Source organism: Juglans regia, chromosome 7 (assembly GCF_001411555.2).
Source record: "Juglans regia cultivar Chandler chromosome 7, Walnut 2.0, whole genome shotgun sequence".
NCBI classification, from domain to species: domain Eukaryota; kingdom Viridiplantae; phylum Streptophyta; class Magnoliopsida; order Fagales; family Juglandaceae; genus Juglans; species Juglans regia.
The window spans coordinates 21,978,409-22,005,810 of NC_049907.1; the positions used below are offsets into that span (position 1 = coordinate 21,978,409).

Genomic DNA, 27,402 nt, shown 5'->3' on the forward strand with positions numbered 1-27,402 from the left:
TAAGTTGGAATGGCCTGAATTACAGATTTGAGAAGAATTTCTTTACCTGCCTTTGACAATAACTTAATTTTCCAATTTTGTAGTTTGCCTCTAACTTTGTCAAGGATATTATTGAAATCCTTAATCCTAGATCTACCCACTGAAGTTGGTAATCCAAGATAATTCTCATAAATAATTGTAGACATGATTCCTGCTACACTGAGTATACTATCTCTAGTAGAGGCACTTGTATTTTTACTGTAAGATATCAAAGATTTCCTTTTATTCAATCTCTGACTAGAAGCATTTTTATACCTTGCAATTAAATGTATCATCCTACTCCAATGAATTGAGTAAGCTTGACAAAAAAGAAGACTATCATCTGCCAAAAATGGATAATTTATTGAAAACTGTCCTCTAATCATAGGAAAACTAGTAATGGTTCTTTGTTTCTCAGCCTTGTTTAGAAGCTAGCTGAAGGCCTCAAAGCACAATATAAAAAGATATGGTGATATTAGATCACCCTGTCTAATGCCTCTTGAAGGATTGAATGATGGTTGAGGATTACCATTCAATAGGACAGAATAAGACATTGTTCTAATGCAATTGAGAATTAGCTCTATCCATCTTCTTGCAAACCCCATTCTTTCCATAACACATTCAACAAAACTCCATTCTAATCTTTCATATGCTTTACTCATGTCCATTTTGAGAGCCATGTAACCAGTTTTCCCTCTCATTTTTCATTTCATGGAATGTAGGAATTCAAATGCCACAATGATGTTGTCAGCAATTACTCTCCCTGGCACAAATGCACTCTGTGTAATGGATATTAAGTCAGGCAAAATTCCTTTTAATCCGTTGGCCAAAACCTTGGAGATAGCTTTGTAAATTACATTACACAAGCTGATTGAGTGATATTCTGTAACCAGGTTTGCACTTTTACTTTTTGGAATAAGAACTATATAGGTTTCATTGATAGTTTTGTCCCAACATTTTCTGTTTAGTGCCATTGTCATAGCTTCACATATTTCATCTCCTATAGTATGCCAATGTTGTTGATGGAACCCAGCAGAAAAGCCATCTCTGCCTAGGGAACTCATTGGATTCATGCTAAATATTTCATCTTTCACCTCAGTAGATGTAAAGTCTTTAAGCAACCAGTTATTCATATCTTCTGTAACTTGAGGTTGCATTTTTTCTAGGCATTCCGCTTTGCCAGTGGGGCTTGAAGTTGTAAACAAAGCATTAAAGTAACTTTGAAACACCTGGTTTATGGCTTGAGGAGTGTTGTAACTATGACCCTTTTCATCATTGACTCTGCTAATGTAGTTTGCTTTTCTTCTCTAAGATGCACAGATATGATAAAATCTGGTGTTTCTATCCCCTTTTCAAAGCCATATTTGTTTTGCTCTCTGCTGCCATTTGTTGTTCTCTTCCTCCAAAATCATTGGCACTTCCATGTTAATATATTGAATTTCTTTCCTGTCATTTCCTGTGTTCATTTGTTGAAATTGCAATAGTTTTGCTTTCTTATTTTCAATGGCACCGTTCGATTCCTTCTTCTGGATTCTGCACCAATTAAGCAAGTGATTCTTGCATCTGTTCAGCTTGTTTGAAAGAATTTTCATATCTGTTTGTAACATTCCATGCAATAGCTATAAGGTCTTGACATTCCCTTTGTTGTCCCCAACTGAACTAATATCTGAATACTCTTCTAAACCTTCTGCCATACTGACCTTGAGTATTCAATTCGATGAAGATATGATTGTGGTCTAAAGTGCATGCTACATTAACATATATTTGAATATCTTGATACAAGTTAATGAATTGTGAATTTGCCAAACATCTATAAAGTCTTTCTTTTGTAAAATCTTATCATTCTCTATTGTTTGACCAGGTATAATTTGAACCTTTGTATCCCAAATCACTCAAATGAGTTTCCTGTAAAGCTTTGCTAAAGGATTCCATCTGATTATTACCTAAATGCCCCCTGCCCCCCACTTTCTCATTTTACTGAAATATTTCATTAAAATCACCCTTGTAAATCCATGGTCTGTTTTCATCTGTTTTCAGCTTTCTAAGTAACTGCCAACTCCCTTCTGATGAGGACATCTCCTATTAATGTTTTATCTATTTTATTAATGTCTTATCTATTTTATTTAGGGTTTGTATTACCCTACTATTTAAGGACATCTTCTATTATTATTATTTTATTAATGTGTTATTTGTTTTATTTAGGGTTGTATTGCCCTACTATTTAAGGACTTGTAAGAAACATTGGAACAGTAGGTATTGAATTGAAAATTAAGCGCTTGTTACAGCCGCCTCCTTCCAACCCCTTTCTCTTTGCTTTCTTCTTCCTCTCTTTATCTTATGGTTTATCTCCTTCTCTTTCTGCTGTTATCCTACTTCTTTTATCATTTCTATCCTACATCACCTACCCTTAGTGTTGTTGTACATGGGTTCCCATAAAATCCAATGAGATGCCATTTCTTTCCATTCTCAAGATCGATAACATTTATAGATAATTATAATTAGTATAGGATTCTAGCTCTATGGAAGTATCAGATTTTCACATAAATGTTATTCCTCCACTGAACCCTCTACTGTCTACGATCAAACTTCTATCATATCCCAACTTGTTTTTTATTCTTTCCATCATGTCCCTTTTGCTTTTTGTCTCAATAATAAACACGATGTTTGGGCCCTTTTGCTTCTCTAAATAGTGAAGCTCTTGAACTATTTGAGGGTTCACAAACAATCGACAGTTCCAGCTCATGCATTTCATTGTTGTTGGTGGGAGCAGCCATAACCATTGTTTCCTGATTTAAGCTATTTTCAGGATTGAGCATGTCTCTTGACTTTTTGCACTGAGTCTGCCTATCACTAGTGTCTGGTTCTGTGCTCTCTTTTTTTGCTACTTGTATCACTTCTTCTAGTAATTTCAATTTCCATTTCAACATTTCTGTTTATTTCTGCCATTCTTGCTCTTTTTTTTCACCTCTGTTGTTTTTTTCTTGTTTCCTCTTCTTTTTCCTCTCCCAAACCTGAATTTACAGATTTACTAGCTGAATTTTCCATTTTACTAGAATGGCCAGAACAATTTGTCAATAAGCTACTCTGTGCCCTTGTCATTACTTCCTTGACTTGCTGAGCTGTTTGTGTTCGTTCATCTTCTACAGACTAGTTTGTCTCATTCTCATCCATGTTGCTTTGAAGTTCAATCTGTAGAATGCCTTTCCTTTTGTTAGAGGTCCCACTTGCTATTACTTGATTATTTGATAAATTTCTATTTATCAAATTTTCCTTAACAAGTATGATATCATCTGTCTTGTTATGATCAATCATCACAGTTCTTTGAGTTCTATTAGCTTGGACTTTCACACTAACCCCATACCTTTTGTCCCCTAGACCATTTGTGATTACTAGGTATGCCTTCAACCATTGTCCATATTGAGCTATTTCACTTCCAGTTGTGTTTCTTCTTGTTTTTGTAATACCGTGGTTCCTGCCAACATGTTTTATGGCCCCACAGTGGAAACAAAACAAGGGTAGCCTTTCATGTTTAAACTCAATCCACCTTAAAATTCCATCTATTCTTACCATCTTACCTCTAACAATAGGTTTTGTGATGTCCATAATTATTCTAACTCTTAGATATTTGCCCCATCCCAGCCTATCTTCATCTACATCAACTGTCAAAACCTCCCCCACTGTTGAACCTATACGTTCCCCTCTCCATAGGTCATGGCTGCAAAAGGCAGCCCATGTAATTGGATCCAGAACACTTCATAGTTAAAATTAATTTCATCTGGAGGAATATTGCTTTCATATTGTTGAATACAGATCAAGTTCTTGTCAAAAGACCATGGTCGACCATTTAAAACTCTTTCTATATCAACCACTTTTTGAAATTCAACTAAAAGTTTGTTGTGCCCTACCTCTTTAAAAAGAAACCATCCCTCTGGATTCCATATCTTAGTCATAGTAGCTTTAAAGGCTTCTTTGTTTATAGCTTTTTCTATGAGTACGAGTATGAGGAAATACTTCTGACCTCTTTTGTTTGATCTATGGGTTTCTTCCTCTGTCAAATTCATGGTTTCCTTTTCTTCCTTAGTTAAATTAAAGCCCTCCCATAAATTTTGCAGCTCTTCTGCCATATTCGAGAAGCTTATTTTGTGTTGAAAATGTTGACTTTTACAAAGAAAAACGAACCACCGCCGTACCCTTTCGTTAATTGTTTGAATTCTTCTATTTATAAGTCGACATAGGAATATGCTTGAAAGACTAGTTTATAAAATATTTGATTTTTAATTTGTTTTTACAAATCACATAATGCTAAGTCAATAATGAGGAGAGTTAATTGTCCTCCGATCCACACCGACTTGTAAATAGAAATTTCAAATTATTTAGATTGCTAAATTATGAATTATTGGAGTTTAAGGAGTATTATGTAGTGGGTTACTAGAACATCATGACTTGATTGATCAACCAGCGCGTAACAGTACCATTAATTGTTATATATATTGACAATTATTTATAAATTCTACGCCTCACATAAAATGGTTGAACTGGTCATGTGACAAAATCTATAAGAAGGTATTAAAAATTATATATTAAGGATCGAAATTAATTAACAAGAAGAGATTGATCATACGGACAACAGTACCCACAATTTGGTCTCCACCCACAATTTTGTTATGGGAAATGTTACTTATCATCTTCGTACCATACAATAATATGTAATCTATTATTTTTGTCATTCTATTTAAAGATATATATATCTCCACGTCAATATGTGTATATTTAAATAGAAGGATAAAAATAAAAGATCACATATTGTTGTGTGGTGTAAGAGATGTTTAAGTATATTTGTTTTTGTTATTTTGCAGAAATACAATAATAGAAAAATACATATTTTGTGTGCTACCAAAATCAAAAAGCTAATAATGAATAGAGCATATATATCAGAATTCGAGTCATCCACTAACCAAATTGCTTTAAACAGCGTATCTTTCCCGCGATATCACAATTAAATATTGATTATTGTACATGAGAAGTCATAAAATATTTTATTTAGCAGTCCTACATTACATATCTGTTTTTTTTTTTTTTTTTTTCCCTTTATAGATGTGTGGTGTATGGTTGCTAATTAGCTAGTAGAAGAACTCAGATCTAACCTTTTATATGCATGCTAAGGGACATCACTGAAAAAATAATTTGAAAATTGTTTTCATATATGTGGATCTAGAGGTTGCTTGGCTACAATTATGGTTTTTTGGGTTGAGTTTGAACGGCAGAGCAAGCAGAAAGTGTGGCGCTACATGTGTTGAGGAATAATCTCATATTAACTGTGGACAAGGTCTTGTACATGTTTATAAGTAATGAGCAATCCTCTATTGTACAACCGGTTTTATGAGATGAGTTAGGTCCATTAATTTCTTCAACATGTACTTCATAACAATTATATATATTTAAAATAACTTATAAAGACTCATTTTGTTAGGTTCTTTTTATAATTCAAATTTTAAATTTTAAATTTTATAATTTTCAGCATATCAATAGCTGAAACCTGAAAAAATAATTTTTTTTTTACAAATTTTTCTTAAGTGCAGTTAGTATTTTTTAAACAGAAATAGGTGTTTGGGACATACATTTCTATGCCTATTAAAGGAGGATTGAGCTTCAGAAATTTGAATAATCTAGTCAGCTAGCATGATATGTCATTAAATCCAAATCGTTATGACCCCTCTATATATATATATGCAACAAAAATACGTTTAAGGCAGATATCATGAATCTTGCTCAAATAAGAGTTAGACATTATCATTTTGCATTATGGAAGTTGATTAATTAGTAGATCTTTTCATTTTATAATACCTTAAAGTACGTACATGCAATATTCAAGAAGGTAAAATTAGTTTTTGGTTAGGAAACTATTGTGGAGATCATAGCTCATTGATTCAAAAAGATTACCTAGCTATTATATGTCCAACCTTCTCGTTCATTACATGATCTATTTTTAGGCTCAAGCTGGATTGTTGATTTGTTAAACAAGCTTGGGGGCCCTCAACTAGATCAGCAAGAAGCTGTTCCTAATTTTTCCATTCTCTCGAGGAACAAAGTAGAAAAAATTGAAAATATACAAAAGAAAGAGAATTTACTATATATTAAATCTTCTTGGCAGAATTTGAGACGAACGTACCCTGATTTTCAGGTAGCCAAGGTGACATGGAACATACCCTTGATAACAGTAATGTTTTGCATAACTCACTTTGTTTTTTCCTTTTTCCCCCCGGCCTGATCAGAGAACCAAGCACCTCTTATTTTAAGCAAGCTCAATGACCATAACTTTATGAAAAACTCTATCCTCGGTCCATTTTGCGGACCCTTTGCGCATGAACGGAGCTGTCGAGAAATAATTAAGTGACCATCGATGGATTGGTAACACATCGAAAGAGTTGTTATATGTGTGTGTGTATATATATATATATATATATATAGCTAATATTAATATCAGTATGTTATTAATTTGTTTATCGTGTAAACCTTAATAGTTAAGGCAATTAAATCTAACGTTATCATGAGTCATTTAATTCCTGTAAAACAACTAAAACAGTTCTCAGATAATGTTATATAACTTGTATAAATCGTACGTTCTTTCTTTAGGAGTTAACTGTTGTAACCAATTACGTACGTAAGTAGGATTAATTAGCAGTCATGAAATTAAATCTGGATCGTGCAAAGAGGAGCAATGCGTATAGTTCTCAAATAGAGACTGCATTGCAAGCCTAGTTAATTTTACAAACATTTGGTCTACAACCAAAATAGATCAGAATTTAAGCAAATGGATCGCAAATCAGAATTTCAGTCATCCATATATATAAACACCAAATCAGGCCAGCGCGCAGGCCTAGTACTACGTACTGCTTCAAATCTTCAATATAAATAGGAGTTAATTAGCAAATCTTTCCCACCATCTCACAAATAATAAGCATGGGACTAGTACTTATTTTCCATGAACTTAACATATATATATATATATATATATATATCTATCTCTCTAATGTGGCCACCAATTATATATGCTGATGTCCTCCACAATGACCGTGACCATGCCCCTCGTGACTTACACCGCCATGGAAATACCAGCTGCCCCCTCCTCCATTGTCACCATGCCGATCTACGTGATGTCCTCCACCATGATGGTGGCCACCGTTTTGTCCTTTGATGAGGAATATTGGAAGATGTTGATTTCCACGGTGGAACATTTTTCCAAGTTTTCCCAGGTCATCACGATAATGACCACCAATATTATGATGTCCTTCCCCGTGAAAATTAGGCACTCCGTGATGCCTCATTCCATGTGGACCCTAGTACTCCTCCATCATGACCATGTTGCACGTGATGACCATGTCCTCCATGAAGTCCCTGGCCATGATGATTTCCGAGATGAGACATTTTTCAAAGTGTTGCTCATTAGAGGCCGGTAGAATTTTGTAAAAGAAAGTTAGATGATGAGTGATATATAGTTTACATTTATAGTGATGATGGATACGCAGAGGGCAAACAGGAAATCAACGAGCTGGACTGGTAGTTTGAAGCGCGTGCATATGCGTGTGCCTTCATGACAAGGCTTGATCAAGTCGGTCGATTGTGTGGTGTATGTTTTAGATATGTTCCTACGGATCGGAGTATCCATGTGAAAAGGTAATTGTATAATTAATTGGTAGCGATTAGGTGGGTTACTCAACACCCATAAGAATGCATGCATGTATAGTAAAATAGATGCTAATTTTCTTCTTATCAAAGGAAGGAATATCCTTCCTGACAATTGTTGCCGCGTGACATCATTTAAGTCGGCTGTTTAGAGATTGAAAATATAATATTGAATAGAGATTCAGATTGAGAGGAGATAACTAGTGGGCCAGACACAGCTTTGAGGGTATATCTTTACTACTTTTAAGTGTGATTGAATACAAAATATTGAATACAAAATATACCTATAGATAATATTTCTAGTTGGTTTTTGTATATTGATAGTGGAAAGGACCCTCCTCAAACTCTGTAAATTTTACTTTTATATATTATATGCTTGATTAGAAAAAAAAAAGAATACAAAATATTAAAAATCAAATTTTTTTGTTTTGATAAATATGAAATCAAATCAAGATAATTTTTTATTTTATTATTTTTTTAACATTCCTTCAAACTCAACTATCAATGAGATGATGAGAATGACATTAGTAACGAAGTAACTAGTAGCTGGAATATTAAATATGGAGTTGTGGCCAATAATAAATTAACAATGGGTCAAAATTAACAAATGGCTAAGAAATAGGTCGAAAGATTAAGTCGACAATGGGCTACATATTGTGTTGGTCAATTATAGGACCAAAATCAAAAGATCAAAAATGGATTTAAGGCTTCAAACAATATCCACAATAGATCAAAACCCAATAAGATGGCTCGCAACTAATACAGATATGCAAAATGCATGGATTTGTGGCGAAACATAGTTGAATGTCTATGAAAAATTTTGTAAGAGGTAAATTTGGCAGAAAACTTCAAAAAAAAATCTACAGAATCAAACTTGGCGTTAGGCCTTTGATACCATGATAGAAAATATAATATTGAATAAAAAAAGACATGGAGAAGGAAGAATAAGGGAGAGATAGACTTTGATGACTACATTTTTGCCATTCTCAAGTGTGATTGAATACAAAGTATTAATCTCTATTCATAGGAAAATTTCATGGAAATGAAATAAGATAAATATCTTTGAAAATCAAATATCTTGATTTGCTAATTATGAAATTAAATCAAGATAATTTGTGAATTGATATATATTATCTCCAACATATTATATAGTAACATCATGTGTTGCATCTTCTGTTAAGCAAATGTTTAGAATATTAAGGAGACGAAAGCTTAGGTTTTTGATCAATTAATATGGATTATTGAAGTTAAGGAGTAGTAGATTCACTACAAGAAATAAGGTTTTTTCCGGTGATTTTATGTCTGTTGCAAATAAAATCATGGCAAACAGCTACTATTTGCGGCGAATTTAAGCACTGGAAAAGACCATGTTTTTTATAGTGATTATAGCTTAAAATTATATAATCTTTTCTTACAATTGGAATTATCCAATTGCCTAAGTTGTCTGTGTTGCCACGCTGGGAATGGTTTATATTTGAGTACCATGCACCCGTTTTTTTCCATTTTTTTTTAAGAATATTTATCAATGCTACTCTTTTGAATTTATTTCTTAGTTTAAAGAGAGTTGATTCAATTTGGGAGTTTATTTTACTTTCATTCTCTAATAAAAAGCCGATATCTCAATTCCTTAATAATGGAAATTAACGCTTGTTTACATGATCAAGTAGGAATTTATACATATATTGTGATCTTCACCATACACTACAACAGAAAGGGTCTTTTGGGACGAAAATTTTCATCCCAAAAGACCCCAATTTCGTCCCGGAAAAATTTTTGGGACGAAAAAAATTCGTCCCAAAGTCGTTCCAATATCACTGTGCCAAAAGGCATGTTGGGACGAAAATCACCATTTCGTCCCAAAAAATTTCTTTTGGGACGAAATTGAAGGAAACCGTTCGAACACGTTCGAACAAAAAAAAATTTTCGTCACGGTTTAAATTCGTCCCAGAAAATAGTTCGAACGGAAAAAATTTTAAGTTCGAACAGTAGTAACGTGTTTGAACGATTTCGAAATATGTTCGAACACACATGAATTCGTTCGAACGTTATGAATTGTCTTTGTGTTCGAACGTTAAATGGTCAGGTCGAACGCTATATGGGTTCGAACGGTATAGGATATGTTCGAACACGACTGAAATTATTTACGTTCGAACGTTGTGTGATCGTTCGAACACTACGAACATGTATTTCGTTCGAACATTATATCCACGTTCGAACGCTATTGCCGTTACATAGAGTTCGAACGTTTTACGTTCGTTCGAATGATATCTCTTTAATTTAAATCAATAATAGAAAACCAAATAGACATTCATACTATTTGCCACAATACATTAGAAACTGTTTAACACTCACAAAAGTGTTAAAATAAGCGCAAAGTAAATAAATAACAGTCGAGACAGGTATTGTTCGTACATAAATAGATAATCCCAAAATCCATCAGTTGTTTGGAGGCCTGTACTGTTGCATAAGCTGCTGCATTTGGAGTTGCATCTGTCTTCTGAACTCTTCTTGTTGTTCTTCATGTTGTTTGAGGCGCATCTCCATATCTGCTTGTTTTGCCAATTGAGCCTCTAACTCATGCTGTCTTGCAGTCAATTCTTCGATTCTGGAATTCGCATTCTCTAGCGCTATAGAAGTCATAGATGCATTCCCAGAAGAAGAGGAAGAGGGACCAGGCTTTACACAACGACCCAAACCCCTCAAATATCCTGAACGTTGACCCAGGACTTGTGTAAAAATCTCAATATCACTTGTTGAGGAATTTTGATCTGACGCAGATTCAGCACGTAGGGCAACCATTTTATCCTAGCCATATATAAGATAAAGAATTAATATCGTCATAAATATTCTAATATATTTAATTTAAACAGGTTATAAAACTTACATAATTTTCACGGGCATCAGGATGAGTCCACTCTCCATTACGATCAGTGTGCGATGCAGCATATAATTTTGTCAGATCATAATTAGTATCTGAATCTTGCTACAATAAATGTGTTAAAGATATAAAGTCATTATGATGAGTCCAAATAATTAACTATATCCAATAAAAAAAATAGCAATACCAATTTCTGAGAAAGACGATGGAAAGATCTTGAGCCTGCATGATGATTAATCTTCAATTTTGATCTATTTGTTTTGTTTATAGAACTTCGCTCCTGCAAAGAAATTGAAAATATTATGAAGCGAAATGACAGATATGACAAGTAAAATAATTAAATTTCATTATACCTGATATGATGGATCCTCAAACATGTCACAAAGTTTTTCCCACTCAGAAGGTCGGACATCCTGGAAAGGATGTTGGCGTGCATCTTCCTTCTTCTCAAACTTATTATAATGCTCATGACACCTCGCCTTATATTTGCAGAATGCATTATCCATAAGCTCTTCCACAGTCTTACGCTCCTCTCTCCGACCAAAATTTAATTCGAAATCATCCTTAAAAAAATAGTCACAAACACATTATCATTTATAATATTCTAAATTTAAGTAAAGTATAGGAATTTATTCTACTAAATCAATATTTTAAACATTACCAAACAACGCTTCTTGATAAGCTCTTTAACATCTTGGGGGACTTTCTTCCATGAAGTCGTTGCCAAAGGTGCGTAAGTTCGTGTAAGAGCACCCACATCCAAACAGTTCGAGAGCGGACCGTTTTACTTGAGCGACAGGTAAAACTGTCTGATTTTGTCGCTCTTATATGGGAGGGTCATTCCCTCCCATCAGTATTCAATGATCGTGGTTGGGCACCAATCTTAGATCAGCGAGAAGAAGGAATGGAGCTCGTTTCCTTCATTGAGATCGTTACTGAGTTCTATAAAGAGCTCGGTGCTGCTAGCCCAGACGATGGAGGGGCATATAGGATCTGTGTCCGAGGAGCTCCTGTTATATTTTCAGCGGATGGACTCGCTGCATATCTGGGTATTCCTAGGCTTCTTGATGCCTATCCAAACCTCCCGCTTAGAGAGTCTGGTCCTTCAGGTGATGCAGCTATGTCTCAGGACGAAGGACTAGATTACACAGATGAGATAGATACACTTGCTGATCACGAGGTCAGAGACTTGATTGTTGGTCCAGATGCTCCAGTGTACGATGGCTCCAAGAGTATTAGGCAGGCAGATTTATCTTCTTTCTTCAAGATTATGAATTTGATCATTGCCAACAATATTGACCCACGGCAGCACAAGACCGAGGTCGGCATGGATCGAGCGAGATTTATGATACGGGTCGCTCGTGGCATCCCGATCGACCTCGTTGGTTATATATTTGAGAGGATCCGATCAGAGGCACGGTTTATTACGACAGATATACTGCCGTTTGGGATCCTCATCACTCGATTTTTGCTACATGCCGGGGTTGTGTCCGAACCTGCCGAGCGTTCCCGATTTCCGATGGCACCGATCAACAGCACCACCCTATCACGGAGCACGGGACACTCTAGATTTCGTTTTCGTGGAGCTGTTCCTGACAGGGCTGAGATTCAGAGAGATGGGCAGCCAGGAGATACTGGAGTATCGGCTGGTGAGACATCTACACAGGCTGAGACATCACGCACATATATTCGCGAGGAGATGGCTGACATATTGCGTGCTGAGATCGGTGTACACACATCAGCAGTGATTGATGCAGTGCATACTGCCATGTCTGAGTTGCGTACAGAGATTATGGCTACCGTCTCTGGGTTACGTACAGAGGTTGATGAGTTACGTACAGCGATTAATGCCAATAATGCAACTCAGGTCACAGTTAGTACTCGACTGACACAGGTAGAGACACAATTAGCTGCAGTCGAGGATGTGTGTAGAGACCTCGCATCACAATAGTTTTTATCTTTTATTTATATTTTCTTTTGTTGTAATTATGATCAATATATATGGCATTTTGATAATTTGCTTTATTTGGTTGATTAATATGTATGTGATTGATAATATTTATTTACTAAATATCTTATTTAACGTAAAAGAAATCATTAAAATATTTTAAAATTAATTACATAAAATTAATTAATGAATTTGTATATATGATAAATATTTTTTATATTTTGAGTTTCGTACCGAGATTAATATTATACCTTCGAATGTATAAATGTGGTGCTTGAATATGTTCTAACTAAATATATTCCGTTCGAACGGTTTAGAAAGCTTCCTGCCAGGATTTGCCACCAAATATTTTCCGTTCGAACACAAAAAATTCTCATTCGAACGTTTTTGAACTTTCCCCGCCATAATAAAGTAATTATCCGCCAAATTTTACTGTTCGAACGTATTTTTTCACGTTCGAACTGGAAAATTTTTTTGAGACGATTTAATTCGTCGCAGAAAAAACTGTTCGATCGGTTATTTTGACGTTCGAACGGTTTTCTAAATTCATCGATTTTTTGGGACGAAATTTAAAATTCGTCTCAAAAATTGACTTTTAGGGATGAAAAAAATTTCATCCCTAAATAATTTCACCCCAAAATCTCAAATTTGTTGTAGTGATAATTACGAGGCTGATGTCTCTTATATTAAGATTGCATTACATGTCTGATCGATGTCTCCGGCCATTAATTTACTGTTTTTCATTCATGTTCACTCCAGCTTGCATGTGTATATATATATATATATATATATATATATATATATATATATATATATATATATGAGGCTGGCTGCTCCTCATGATCTAATGATCATGCCCAAAAGTAATATATGAATGACAGACAAACTCATACCATTTATTCATTAATATCCGGATATTAATGAATAAATGGTGCTGGGTTCGTGATTTGTTGCAGTTTGGTGACTTCGCAGGTTGGAGGTTTTTCTTTTAGGAAATAGCGCCATATATAGGTAGTACGTACTGTAAACATTCTATATATTCAACCTCTTTTACAAAATTAATTATATGTAGATATCTGTTGTTTTCTGTTTGTTTTTCTTTCAAGATCATTTGTGTTCTTTTTTAGGTTATTGATCTCTGATTTTCTTGACATATCTTTGGTTGGGTTTTGGTAATGGGGGACTGATGGTATAATTTCATGCAATTTCAAAGCATAATTCGGCCAATTATGTCTGATCTTCAATATATGGAAGAAAATACATAAATACATCTTTTGTTATCAAACTTATATTTGTTTTGAACATGATTAATGCAGTAGTACCCTTCAATTATTTTTTTTTTTTCTTTTTCAAATAATTACACCCTCACTAATTCTAAAAAAATATATGTAGATAGCTGCTAGCTAGCTAGTACAACGCTGGATTGATCAAGTACCGGCCGTACGTTCGATCGATTTAATTAAGAAGATCAGAGATTCACGCGAAGAACCCCACAACTAATTAAAATTAAGCTGAAAACCTTGAGACAATGGATAATTAAAGAGTCCAAGCCCTTTTTATTTATTTGTAGTACAATACAGCTAAGAAATTAAATACATATTTGGTCTTCAACCAAAAGCAGAAGCGCCTTTAGGAGAGACCAGAATTCGAGTCGTCCAGTACATAACCATCAGAGCAGGCTAGTTTCAAATCTTCGACACAACATGCAGCACATCTTTCCCACGATGTCACGGTAAACATGGGAGTACTTATTTTCCATTGACTTAACAAGATACCAGCAAAAATATAATAGTATCTCTCTAAGGTGGCCGGATGATGATGGTGGTGTCCCCGCGCCACGACGATGTGGATGGTGTCCTCGGCCACGAGCATGCTCCCCCACGATGTCCTCCCGTCACCATGCACGATTCAACATATTCAATATAGTGTACTTTTCCCACAATCTAGCTCTCACAAACAAATATGAGACTTATTTTCATCAGCTCACAAGACATTAACAAATAACGTGCGGTCGCTCTAGTTTGGATGATGATGATGTTCCCCGCCATGGCAGTGTGGGTGATGTCCTCTCATGTGATGACCATGCCCATGCCCACCACGATGTCCTCGGCCTCCAAGGTTAAGCCCTCCGTGATGCCCCCTTCCACAAGGACCGTGACCATGAGGTCCATGCCCATGCCCTATGTGATGTCCACACATCATATGGGAATTCGCCCCTCCGCCTTGACAGTGGCCGCCGTGGTGTCCCTGAACAGCAAAGGGTGGATGAAGATGATGATTTCTGTAGCGAAACATTTTTCCAAACTTTCCAGGTCCATGACCATGCCCACCATGATGTCCCCTTCCGCGATAACCATGACGACCAAGGCCCCCATGACGTCCACCAACATGACAACGGCCAACTCCGTCGTGACCATGTTCTTCATGATGATGCCCTCCACCATGACGGTGATGTCGTCCGCCACGAGAGGGGCTACCGGGATGTCCCTCAACATGAGGTGGCTGATGAAGAATTACCTGGAGATCAGACATTTTTCCCGAGTGATCCTAGCTAGCTAGCTAGCTCAGAGGATAGAAGCAGTGGAAGATAAAGCGAAGATAGGAGATGAATCTTGTTGAAACTTGTAAGGCCTTTTGGCCTTTTAGGGTATATTTATAGTGATGGATGGGTCAAATTAAACCAAAAAACTGATCGGTTTGAAACGTGTGCGCTTACGCCAGCGCCGTGTGCGGCAAACAAAACAAAGTCGGTGAATCCTTTGGCAATATTGTGTGATCTGTATTGTCTTGGTGGGACCACCTCAATGTGAATGCTTTGACAAAGCGGATGCTTTGCTTCTTCTCCAAGGAAATTTTATGCACAGGTCGGTGAATACATTGCCCTTGTTGTTACGTGACACCATTTATGTCATCGTATAATTTAGCGATGTTTCATAGAGATTAATCAAAAAGAGATGGAGGAGAACGTGAGAGACAATAATTTTGTTTATTATATTTTTCTTATTATTAGAAAATGATCCGATTTAAATAATATTAAAAAATAATATTTTATTTAATTTTAATTTCATCTCAACTTACTATCTAAACGTTATATAAAGAAAAAAATAATATTAGATACAGTCCTAATTTGGGGACTGTAATATAAGTTTAGGTTATTTTAACTTTAAAATTTTTTAAAATTATAAAATTATCTCTCTTAAAATGATATTTTCTCTCATTTAATATTGTGCTTGCACATACAGACTCTACTTAAAGAGTGTAAATAAAATTTCTCTAAAAAAATACATACCAATACAAAGGAGCCGAATAATTGTCTAGATGGTGGGCTTTGAAAACAATAGTCTTAAGACTAGACCAACTTGGTTTGAAGTGGGCCGACTATGGGCAAGAAATAGAGCTATATAAGTCTAAAATAGAAATGATCAAAGTTTTTTGTATTCTTAACCAATTTTATATTACACCCAAAAATTAAGATATATCACAAAAATAAATTTAAAAATTGATATGTCTTTATATGATACATTAGATCTATTTGATAATAAAAATAGTTTTATAATCTAACGTACAATATCAAACCACGTAAATTTGTAGGTTTACTTTTGTGAGATCTCTTTGTATCTAAAACATTTCTCTTTTGTATTTATATTTCAAGCAATGCATTTTAGAGTAAGAAAGCATTTATTTGGATTATCAATCCCTTCATGTTGTATCTATGATCTTCTTAACAAGAATAAAAAAGATCTACAGCAAAAAAAAAAAATCTCATAAAAGTAAACTCACAAACTGACATGGTTTGATGTGGTACGTTAGATTATAAAACTATTTTTATCGTAAAGTAAATCTAAAGTATCACATCAAACCACTTCAATTTGTAGATATATTTTTATGGAATCTCTTTGTGGCTAAAACATTTATCATATACTCAACCTAGATAGCTGAGGATAGAAGAGTTCAATCTTTTGTGGGTCATTTTGTGCCTTTTTGGGTGGAATTGAAGGCTTTTAAGTTTTCAATAGAAAAATGGAGGTCCGCAATAAAAATTTTAGAGAATAGTGGAAGGGTTTGCAGGTCTGTAGTTTTGGGTCGTAGTAGTATAGAGTGGTTGGTGGGTCCAGTAGAAGTAGTGTTATAGGCGAAGAGAAAATCGGAATTCATAAAACGCTTGCGCAAAGGAGACAGAGCCTTCGTGGCTCAACAATGCTCCAATGTACATGGTAGATTTCTAACTATTACTGAATATGGTGGAGGAGGCGACAAAGGTGTTCTAGTCATTCCGAAAGGGTATGAAGGTATGGGTTGGGAGAAATTTGTTGTCGAGTTTTGTAGAGCCGCTGCTCTATTTTTCTCCATTCATGATGATGGGTCATGGAGTCAAAGCTAGAAGAATACATCCGGTCATGTGAACATCAATCGAAGTTGAAACAAAAAGACCCAAGCACAACCACGGTGGCGAGGCGTTCATATGCGGCAGCTCTGAGTACGGGTCATGCTTTGGTGGCTCAGTTTGATACAGGGGCAAGATGGAAAACTGTGAAAGTGGTCTAGAGCCTCTACAGATCATGAATGGACAAGACCAACAGAGGGGGTTTGACTCCTCAAAAAGCATAAGAGTCATTTCTTACGCAACAAGGGATGGTATTGGTCTTCCCAATGGCATTATAGCTGAAAAAGAGATGCACAATACATTAAAGGAGATAAAAATGAACTTGTTGATTTGAAGGCAGCGGTAGCCTTTTTATCTATGAAAATAGACTTGCCTTCGATTGACGGAAACAGGCTTTAAGGCCCAATAAGAGGGAGCCCAAGATAGGCCCAAATCCTTTAAAATCAGATAATGGAGAAAAGAAAGTTGGGTTTGGCTCAATCCCTATAACCAGATCCAAGAGAGTGTGATAGGTCAAAAGGAAGATCGGGTCATCTATATTCGAAGTGGGTTCTACATTGGGTATCAGCATAAAGGCAATGGTTAGTGTTACACCTTTGATCAGTGTTCTCCTAAAGAAATGATGGTGCCCATGCCGGAGTCGAAGGAAAATAGTGTAATGCGGAGGCCTAAGGGAGGTGTAGGGTCTGTTGGGGTGGCACAAAAAGGATCGCCAGGGGTGGCGCACCTCCAGTCAATGTTGTCTTCGATGAAATGACAGCAACCATGCTAGAGGTGAAGGAACTTGTTGTGCTTCTGAAACTTGGGGGATTTTAGGGATTTTCTGCCAACCCAAAACCTCCAATGGTGACTGTGGCCTCACCACTCATGACTGAGTGAACCAATTTTTCAGCATCTCTTCAAACATCTTGTGTCAGCAACAATGGAGCTGTTGAGAAGGTGCAGGAGATGGTCTGGCGGAAATTATGGGTTTGTCATTGGTACCTTGCGAGGAATATTTAAGACCTGGTGTACAGTTGAGAGTTGAGTTTGGGGAAGATGTTGCCCCTATTATCTCTTACACCGATAAACAATATGGTTGGTTCATCATCGGATTGGGTTTTGCAAAAGGTTAACAAGATACAACCGTGTGTAGGGATTACATGTGGAGGATTTGACGACCAATTCACAACACTACTCATTGCAATTGGATTACTTATTTGAAACAAAATCAAGATCTAAGAAGAGTATAGACTTAAAGGGTCTTATTTGGACAATCAACTACAATGCTAAGGGAGGTAGTCCAAGTCGAGGGAGTACTAGAATGATCCTATTTAGCTTCTAAAGGAGCTTTGGGTGGAATATTAATTATGTGGGAAACAAGGGGTTGGAGTATTTACAATGACTTGCTTTGCTTTGGGGAGGCGTGTTTTGTCCCAATCGGGCTAGATGTAGATTGGATAGGTTTCTAATTTATCTATCTTAGAGCATTGGCAATGGACTAGCCAAATGCCAATGCAAGTCTATAATTTAGCTAAATGTAAAAAAAAACATCTACATTGGACTAGCTAAAAATATAAAGTTAAAGACTTTAGCTATAGTAAAATTAACTTCCTCTCCAAATATAGCGAGTTACTGTTCATGGTTTATACTAGTATTTTATTATTTCATCTACTTCCCACGTTATTTTCTCTTTCCTCGTCTATTTCCCTCGTTTTCATCTCTGCTTCCTGAAACACACATCTCCGTAGCCCGAGGCCTTCTTCACCCGCGAGCATCGAAGAGACCTCCGTCTTCTTCAAGCGCGAGACGCCTTCTCTCCGTCGTCCTGCCGGCGTCTTCCAGCCCAAAAGGTAATTTCTCTTCCTCGCTCCTCCCTCCCTCTTTTCTGCGACGATTTCCTCTCCCTCTTCTCTCTCTTATATTTTCTCACATTTCATCAAATGATTGACACTGTGTTTAGGGTTTGCACGGAACTCTATCACAAGGTTGCATTGCCCGTGAATCCTCGTCCAAATATTGCACATTTCCTCTACAAACTGAACTTCAAAATCGCGATTGGGGTATTTTCGTGTAACATTTGAGATTTCGGTATTTTGGTTTGTGATTTGGGTATTTTTATGCTGAAATCTGATTTGAGATTTGGGTATTGTGGTTTCTGAATTGGGTATTTTTGGTTTGAATATGGTATTAAAACATCTTTTATAGTTTAGAAGATTAAGTTGACAGTAACCAAAAGATTATTTATAAACTCTGAAGAATTATAAAGGTACCATATATACCTAAATTTGTCGTGGAGTTTGCTCGCACGTAGCTGAAACAACATAAAGAACAAAGTGAGAAAGAAAAGAGAGAACTGAAACCTTCTTGATACCAAACACATGCAGATAAGACTCGTACAGACAAACAATCATCACTTACTTCAATGTCCAAGAGGGCATTGAGGCCATCTGCCAATGATTCTAGCATGCATGCATCCTGAAAGGAAATTGTTCAATAAGTATACTATGAACAAATATATATGTGGGTGGATGGCTGTGTTTGGTCTGCAGATGTTCATAAGTGATGAAGAACCAATATAGAGTGATAAAGAGAGATCCAACCTAGCTTATCTAAGGCCTTGAAAACCCTCCCCCTTCCAATAACGAAAATAAAAGAAAAATAAAATAAGAAGACACAAAGCAGCCTGTGAATCCCTTGCAAGAGTTAAACACATTAAATTGACCCACAAACTTCATACATATAGTCTGACACTTATAAACTGTTATGGATTCTTCTTCCAATATATCAACTAAATTATTGGGGAGAAATGACTTTCAATACCATATGATCATCATCATCATATGAAATGGGGAGAAATGACTTTCAATACCGTATTTTGAGAAATACACATGATGCACTAATGTACAACTGAAACTATAAAAACAAAAATACTCAGCTAATCACAATCACTTAATAAAACTACCTCTCATGGCATTGTTTCCCTATACGACCAGGCAAAGACTTGGCTATCAAAGACCATTTTGTAGGCCTATATTTTGCCACCAGTTCAATGATTTTATCGTCCTCCTGCAAACCACACAAAGAACAGGAATTTTAAAGCTTGAATCAGAATATGTAAGGAAAATTATGAAAGGAAGGAAAAAGCTGGGTGCCAACCTCTTGAGTCCATGGCCCTTTTACTAGATCTGGATTAAGAACTTTCTGCCATCGATGCAGACATTGGACTTCTGATCTATCAGGAAAAAACTCAGCTGTAAAAAATTGTATCCATATATTAGGCAGGTTTCATGTTTGTATGTTTGTATGCTACTTTATGGTATATTTGTCTTTGTTTAAGAAATAGGAGTGTTATAGACTGTTTTGTAATTATTGGACTGTTTTTATGGGTAGAAGAAATGTGGCTCATGTTTGTATGCTACTTTATGGTATATTTGTCTTTGTTTAAGAAATAGGAGTGTTATAGACTGTTTTGTAATTATTGGACTGTTTTTATGGGTAGAAGAAATGTGGCTCATGTTTGTATGCTACTTTATGGTATATTTGTATTTGTTTAAGAAATATGAGTGTTATATTCACCTGTTTCTGAGTTTATTTGATGCTTATCACAATATAGTTTTACAATGAAGTTAGGATTACACCTTTAGATATATATATATATATATATATATATATAATATGTTGCATTTGTGGAGTTCTATAGTGTAGATATTGGCTGTTTCAGTCACTGTTCCAGACCCAGTCAGTGTATAACTTCACCCAATCTGCCATAAGTTAGTGAATGTTGTGAATATGCTGGAATCTTGTGAATTTGGACTTATATTGGGTCAATTTTCTGACTCCTTGAAAATTTCATATTTTTCAAGGATGGACACACATTTTGAGGATGACCCATTCTTCACCACTCTCTTACAAAGTGGGGGAGGAGGTTGTTATAGCACCCCAACGTAACATTCTAATGTTGTGATCCAAGCAACCACAACTGACGGTGAAAAAAGGCATCATTCAAAAAAAGTTCAAAGAGGTGCATCTTTCACTGTAGAGGAGGATAATCTCTTCGTTTCAACTTGGCTCAACATTAGTATCGATGCGATAAGGGGTACTGATCAAAAGTCAACTCAAATGTGGGAAAGAATTACCACATTTTATCATGAATATAAAAAACCAAACATTGTTGACCGTTCTAAGGGCTCATTGATGAATCGATGGTCCACGATTCAAAAATTGACAAATAAGTTCTGTGCATATATAGCACAGGTAGAGTCATTGCACCCGAGTGATGCAACCGTGCAAGACAAGGTATGTAATTATTGAATTTTTAATCATGAATTTATGTTGGACTTATTTATGAACTAAAACATATTCCTTCACCTTTATAGATTGAGAAGGCCAAGATGTTGTACAAAGAGATGGTAGGGTCTAATTTTACAATGGAATATTGTTGGTGTCTTTTGAAACACCAACCAAAATGGCAGCAACACATATCTACCTTTGGTAAGAAGAGAAAGCCACAAGAAAAATATGTTGGTGAAGTTGATGTTGATTTAGCCGAGGAGGAGGTTCTTACTGAGAGACCTCCAGGCAAAAAAGTTGAGAAAGAAAGGGAGAGGAAGCGGAAGTCGATGGAAGGTAAAGAGGTAGAGATCAAAACAGCGTTAGCTAAAATGACCGAGGATAGAGCGACGACCATGGAAGAGCGGAGAAATGCTATGTTGAAAGCAGACGAAAAAAGTGAGAAAATATTTGAACTAAAGAAGAAGAAGTTTGAACTAGAGCAGAAGAATTTTGAACTAAAGATAATGATGCTAGATGTACGTGGCATGAATGCCATGCAACAAGAATATTTCAGTAATATTCAATTAGCAATTTTTAAGGATTCGAAGTCCCATTCCGGATGTACATCTACATCTCCTTCGACACCTTATGGAGGTATCTAACTTCTAGTGTTGGTAGTACAATATTTTTTGAGAATTTAGTGGCTGCCCAACCACATGTGGGATGTAATTATTAGACTGTTTAAATGATGATTAGTGGACTATTTTTGTATATTTAGTGGACTGTTTTGTAATTAGTTGATTGTTTTGATGGAAGGGTGGACTGTTTTGTAATTATTGGACTGTTTTGATAGATTAGTGGATTGTTTTTGTAATGGCAATGAACTGTTTTGTAATTATCAGACTGTTTTGATGGATTAGTGGACTGTTTTGTAATTTTAGTGGATTGTTTTTATGGATTAGTGGACTATTTTGTAATTTTAGTGGACTGTTTTGTAATTAGTAGACTGTTTTGATGGATTAGTGGACTATTTTTGTAATGGTTGTGGATTGTTTTATAATTTTAGTGGACTGTTTTTATGGGTAGAAGAAATGTTGGTATGTTTGTATATATGATTGTTGGGTGAATGATTTACAAAATATATTTATTGAATAATTAGGTTGAGGGAAAAAATAATTGAAAAATAATAATTTTATTTTTTAATAAAGTTATTAATTAAAATTTTAAAATATTTAAAAAAAATTATATTATTAAAATATTTAATATTTTATTATTATTTAGACTTTAAGATAACTAGTCCAATGTAGACTAGTTTAGCTATAAATCCATGTTATAATTAAAATACAACATTCTAGCTAAAATTTAGACTTGGCAATGGCTAGGCCATTACCAATGCTCTTAGACGTGGTTCCCTATTATGGGCTTACTATTCATTAGGGGGTTACTTTTATGGGCTAATTGTTTTATCTTTTATACATGCAATATACTTAGTTACGCTTATTTATATAATAAATTTTTACTTAATAAAAAAAACATTTCTTATAAACAAAAGGCTTGGTGATGCTTGAGAAATAAGATGGTACGTGAATTTTGTAATCATGAAATGTTTTGAATAGTAATAAAATAATTTGACTTATGATGTTTTATTGGATTTTAAAAAACGAGAGAGAAAATATTAAATAAAAATATTGTTAAAATATAATTTTAATTTGAAATTTGAAAAAGTAGTATTATTTTTTATGTTTTGGTAGAAAGTTTAGAAAGTTAATAATGATTAAGTAATTATTAGATGAAAAAGTAGTTGAACATTTAAAATTAAAAAGTGTTTGTATTTAAGTTATGTTTGGGAAGAAAAATATGAAATAAGAATTATAAGATGGTATAATAATATGGGTATAGATTTCCAAACATGTCCTTATTCTTGGCGTCTTTCCTATGATGGCCAGAGCGCTATTATTAGCCGTCCACCGACGAATTCTCATTCTCAACCTTCTGTTACCGCGGGCTGCGAGCCACAAATATTATGGGAGGCCGAGCTGTGTGTGGATATAATATACATGCATGCCGCAAGTAAGGGGGAATTAGGGAAGGGTCGAAGCCTCATTCAGGAAAGGAAAAAAGGTTTTAATTTGTGAACTCAAACGGATGTTTTTACAGTTTTCATCCTTTGGCTTATTTGAATAAAGTGGAAAACAAAAGTAATATTGAGATTACTTTTGCACTTTTTTCCCAACAAAGCGACGGACGTTTGCTCCCTACTTTGTACCATTAATCCTCCTCACTCAAAATCCCATCAGTCACGGCACTTGACATCCAACTCTTTCAATCATTTTCTCCTAAAATTTGAGTTTTTAAGCCTTTCCGATCCATTAATATTGTATCTCTTTCTTTTTCCTACTCTATGCTCTTTTGCTTTCAGAGAACAGTTTCGGGAAATGAAATCCAAGCAATGGCACATGGAGAACCCAATCACCTGTGTACTGTGAAATCACCACTTGTCCCAAAAGCTTAAGCTGATGGGAAGAGGTAGATTTTATCATTTTATATCTTAACACTCCCCCTCACTTGTGGGCCAGACTTCCCCTTAATGAGTAGGCCCAACAAGTGAAATATTTAATTAAATGGAGTAGAGTGTAGAGTCGGGGTTCGAACTCAGGACCTCTGCTCTGATACCATGTGAAATCACCACTTGTCCCAAAAGTTTAAGCTGATGGGAAGAGGTAGATTTTATCATTTTATATCTTAACACCTCTTTGTTTTTGGCTTTGTATTGTTCTGCTTTCATCATTCAACAACCAAGAAGGGGGTACCGACAATGAAGTCACTTTTTCACTCACACAACTATATACGTACACTCCAATTGCTATTTCGGAGAAATAATAAACCAAATTATAGGAGCTCATTAATTAAGAGATGTTGTTATATAGATCATCCTGGCACCCTGGGTATGTACATTTATGTTCGTCATCTGCCTACCCTTTTCAACTACAATTTGCTTCTTTTTTTTTTCATTTCGAAACTCATTGGATACTACTTCATTGCAGAATAAACACTCAAAGTTATTATTATTATTATATATATAATATATATATATATATATATATATAAATCTCTTTAATTTCCTATTTGAATTTAAAGCATTCAAGTTCAAAAAATATATTTGCACCAAGTGAGAATAAAAAATTTAGTGTTGTCGTGTGGGATTAGTAGACAACACTAAATACTCAATAAATATCGTAGATAACACCAAAATAAGAATTCATGTCGTCTGCATCGACGTCAAGTCTGCTTTCAAATATTCATTATAGATGTTGAATAGTGTAGCCTTCTCTCAAACTCACAAGCAAATATGGGAATTATGATTCGTGAGCTTATAAAGACATCGAAACGATCTCTCTAAGAGCACTCTCAATAGTTCTTGTGAAATACACTTTTCTTTAAAATATAAAGATAGATGGTCAAAAATCCCTTCCATTGGATCATCTATTCTATTTTTATTTTACGTTCAGCTACAACTGGTGGGTTGTTGACACGGAAACAGCTGGTGGGAGTAAAACCAGGCTTTTTTCCACGAGATGTTAGTGGTGGATAAATCTTAGTGGGAAGAAACCTCATGTAACGAGAAAGCAATTTCTCTTGACGAGTTTATATCATGGAATGCAAAAAATCCCAATGCCATTTGTTGCTTCTCGGGAAAAACTTTTTAGGACGAAATAATTTGAAATCTCGGCAACTGTTTCTCATCGCTAGCTAGGTGATTATACATTTCCCCACTCCCGCGATAATCTCATCTTCCAAATTAAGTATAGAATTTCTCCTCTTCCTCAGCAAATCAGAAACCCTGCCCTCTGTCTTCCCCCTAGTTGCTCTTCCCTCTCCCCCTCCCCCTCCCCCTCCCATAGCTACCCCACCCCTCCCTCTCCTGAGATCCCCCCCCCCTCCTCCTTGTCACGCATAGACGAAATCGCCACCTCCTCCCTCGCATACCTAGTTCATCTCCCCCGTCCCTTGCGCAGCGATTTCCTCACCCCCTCCCTCCCATGCAGCCCCAATTTCCCCACCACCTCCCTTTCGCCTAGCCTTGCTTCCACCAAGGAATTCCTCTTCATGCGTGGATTTGCTCTTCCTCACGCGGACCGCGACACCCATCATTTGTAAGTTTTCTATCCATTGCTCTAACCCATGTAATTTTCTATGGGATTTTAGGCTTAGTTTTCTGTCATTTTCTGTTGGATTTGTGGCTTCGTTTTCTCATATTCCTTGTTGCATTTCATGAAAGTTAAGGGTTCGATTTACACGCCATTCCTGGTGGTAATCTCGTACTTGTTATTCTGCTGCATGGATTTTGCTGTGTTTTATTTTCCTCATAGTGTGCTGCTTAGTTTGGGTAATGATTTATTCTATTGCCCTAATTTTCATATTCTACTACATGGATTTTCTAATCTTATTTTCATCTATTCTACTTATATTTTTAAGATACTACTGTCGTGTTTTTTGCCCTTCTTTGATCGATATGATTGAATTTTACTGTCGTGGATTATGTTAATAGTTCTAGTAATAATCTCTTTCTAGAGTAAGTCATTTTGTATTCAATTTGATTGAATACAACAAAGCATAATACGGTGGAAAGGTCAATTCATGAATATGGTTAATGATACATTTACGACTTGCTACTACCGCGCTCTCTCTCTCTCTCTCTCTCTCTCAAGTCCCTCTTACTCCGACAGTGTTTCTATGTTGCCACAACTTTGCAACTAGGTCAGCTTTGATCAAAGGATTGAATTGTGATGGGTGGTTAGATACTTGGATATATAGTGAATTTGTTTAACCAATGAAGCACGGTTCCTTTCCTATCCATCTTTTCCTGCGTTCATCTTGTGTAAGCTTTGATACAATGCTGGATTGAAACTGAAAACACATCAAAAGACAACATGCATGCTCAAAGTTAACTATAAATTGGTCGCTGGTCATGAAATTGTTGCCAAGTCCTTGTTCAGACTTTTTTCCAATCATTCTGCTGCATGTTGGAGTCCTCCTTTTTAGTTAACTTGGTGGGTAAAGTCAATGGATGCTGTCTTTTGAACTCTTTACACTATTGTTGGTTTTGATCCTCGGTAGGATATTATTTGTTGGGACTCTCTAAAAGTAAGAAGATTCAGTTTGGATCTTTTTGTAAGGCATTTTGAGCAACTACAGTTTGAGTTTTTCCTTGGGAGAGCAATTTGCCTGTGCTACTCCTTGCAAGGTGGTTTGGTCTGCGGCTTTAAGTTGTGTTATATGAGAATTTTATGATGTGAAGAAGACGCTTACATTGGCTTGTGTCACATGTGTACGAGGATGGTGAGACTTAGATTTACTTTGTACCCTTATGCTTTAAGGATCCAAGAGAGGCCTACCCTTTATTTACTTATTTTAAATGTTTTTGGCTTCGCCTAATTCACTAGTTTTTTTGTGTTGCATATTTGGAAAGGATCTTATCAAGTTGCTACTTCAGATTTACAAATTTTGTATTATAGTCTCTCAGAGAGGTTATGAAGGCAATCTGTTCGACTAAACCTAATATTTGGAATTGTTAGAAATCAGGGAAATTTTTTAGGTTCAGGGTAAAGAAATATCATCAATATGTCTACAAAATGCAAAATATTGAACCCATGATGCTCTTACATAAGGATCGATATATTTTGACTAATACCTGGGCTACAAGATTCTTTTTTTAAGCTTTCTTACCTTTTTATGAACTTCTTCTCCATGTCTTTGTTAATTACTTCAAGTACTTGCTAATATGTTGAAAACAACAAGCACAATCTGAATGGCTTCACTGAAGGCTTCACTAAATTTATTTATTTTTTCTTTATCTTGTGGTTATATATGGTGTTCATGTCCCATACATAGAAAGAAGAAGAAGTGTCCAAAACTACTCGGTCGAACATTTAAATCTTCAATCACTTACTATCCTTTATTTCTATATTAGGAAAACTAAATTATGTGGATAATTATTAGTAATCCAATTAAATAAACTAACTTTTGTTTAATAATTTATTTTATTAGGCATTTACAAGGATTTATTAATATTTTTTTACAAGTTTAACTTAATGATATATTATTTAATTTTTAGTTCATGATAACACGAATGAGTGGATAATGTGGTATTATCCACTATAGTTGTCATTTAATAATAATATAGTGGGATAGTTGATGATATGATTCCATGATGTACTTAGATTTATTCTTTGAAAT

The 27,402-nt window shown here is 35.5% G+C and overlaps 2 protein-coding genes across 2 annotated transcripts; one reads left to right on the forward strand and one right to left on the reverse strand.

The window, feature by feature from the left end:
- Positions 1 to 14,543: 14,543 nt before the first annotated feature.
- On the reverse strand, positions 14,544 to 15,059 carry LOC108982441 (histidine-rich glycoprotein-like). Its single transcript, XM_018953810.1, has one exon. The coding sequence runs from the start codon at positions 15,057 to 15,059 to the stop codon at positions 14,544 to 14,546; it is 516 nt and encodes a 171-aa protein (XP_018809355.1).
- A 6,028-nt stretch (positions 15,060 to 21,087) lies between these two features.
- LOC108982442 (glutathione S-transferase T2-like) lies at positions 21,088 to 21,827 on the forward strand. The gene is made up of 2 exons (XM_018953812.1): positions 21,088 to 21,189; positions 21,270 to 21,827. The coding sequence occupies exons 1-2, from the start codon at positions 21,088 to 21,090 to the stop codon at positions 21,825 to 21,827; spliced, it is 660 nt and encodes a 219-aa protein (XP_018809357.1).
- The last annotated feature ends 5,575 nt before the right edge of the window (positions 21,828 to 27,402 follow it).

Bases quoted from the DNA above. Each gene is read 5' to 3' on its own strand.
- LOC108982441 (XM_018953810.1), bottom strand. From the start codon at position 15,059: ATGTCTGATCTCCAGGTAATTCTTCATCAGCCACCTCATGTTGAGGGA.
- LOC108982442 (XM_018953812.1), top strand. From the start codon at position 21,088: ATGAATCGATGGTCCACGATTCAAAAATTGACAAATAAGTTCTGTGCA. The intron at 21,190-21,269 runs GTATGTAATTAT...TCACCTTTATAG, and splicing joins ATGCAACCGTGCAAGACAAG to ATTGAGAAGGCCAAGATGTT.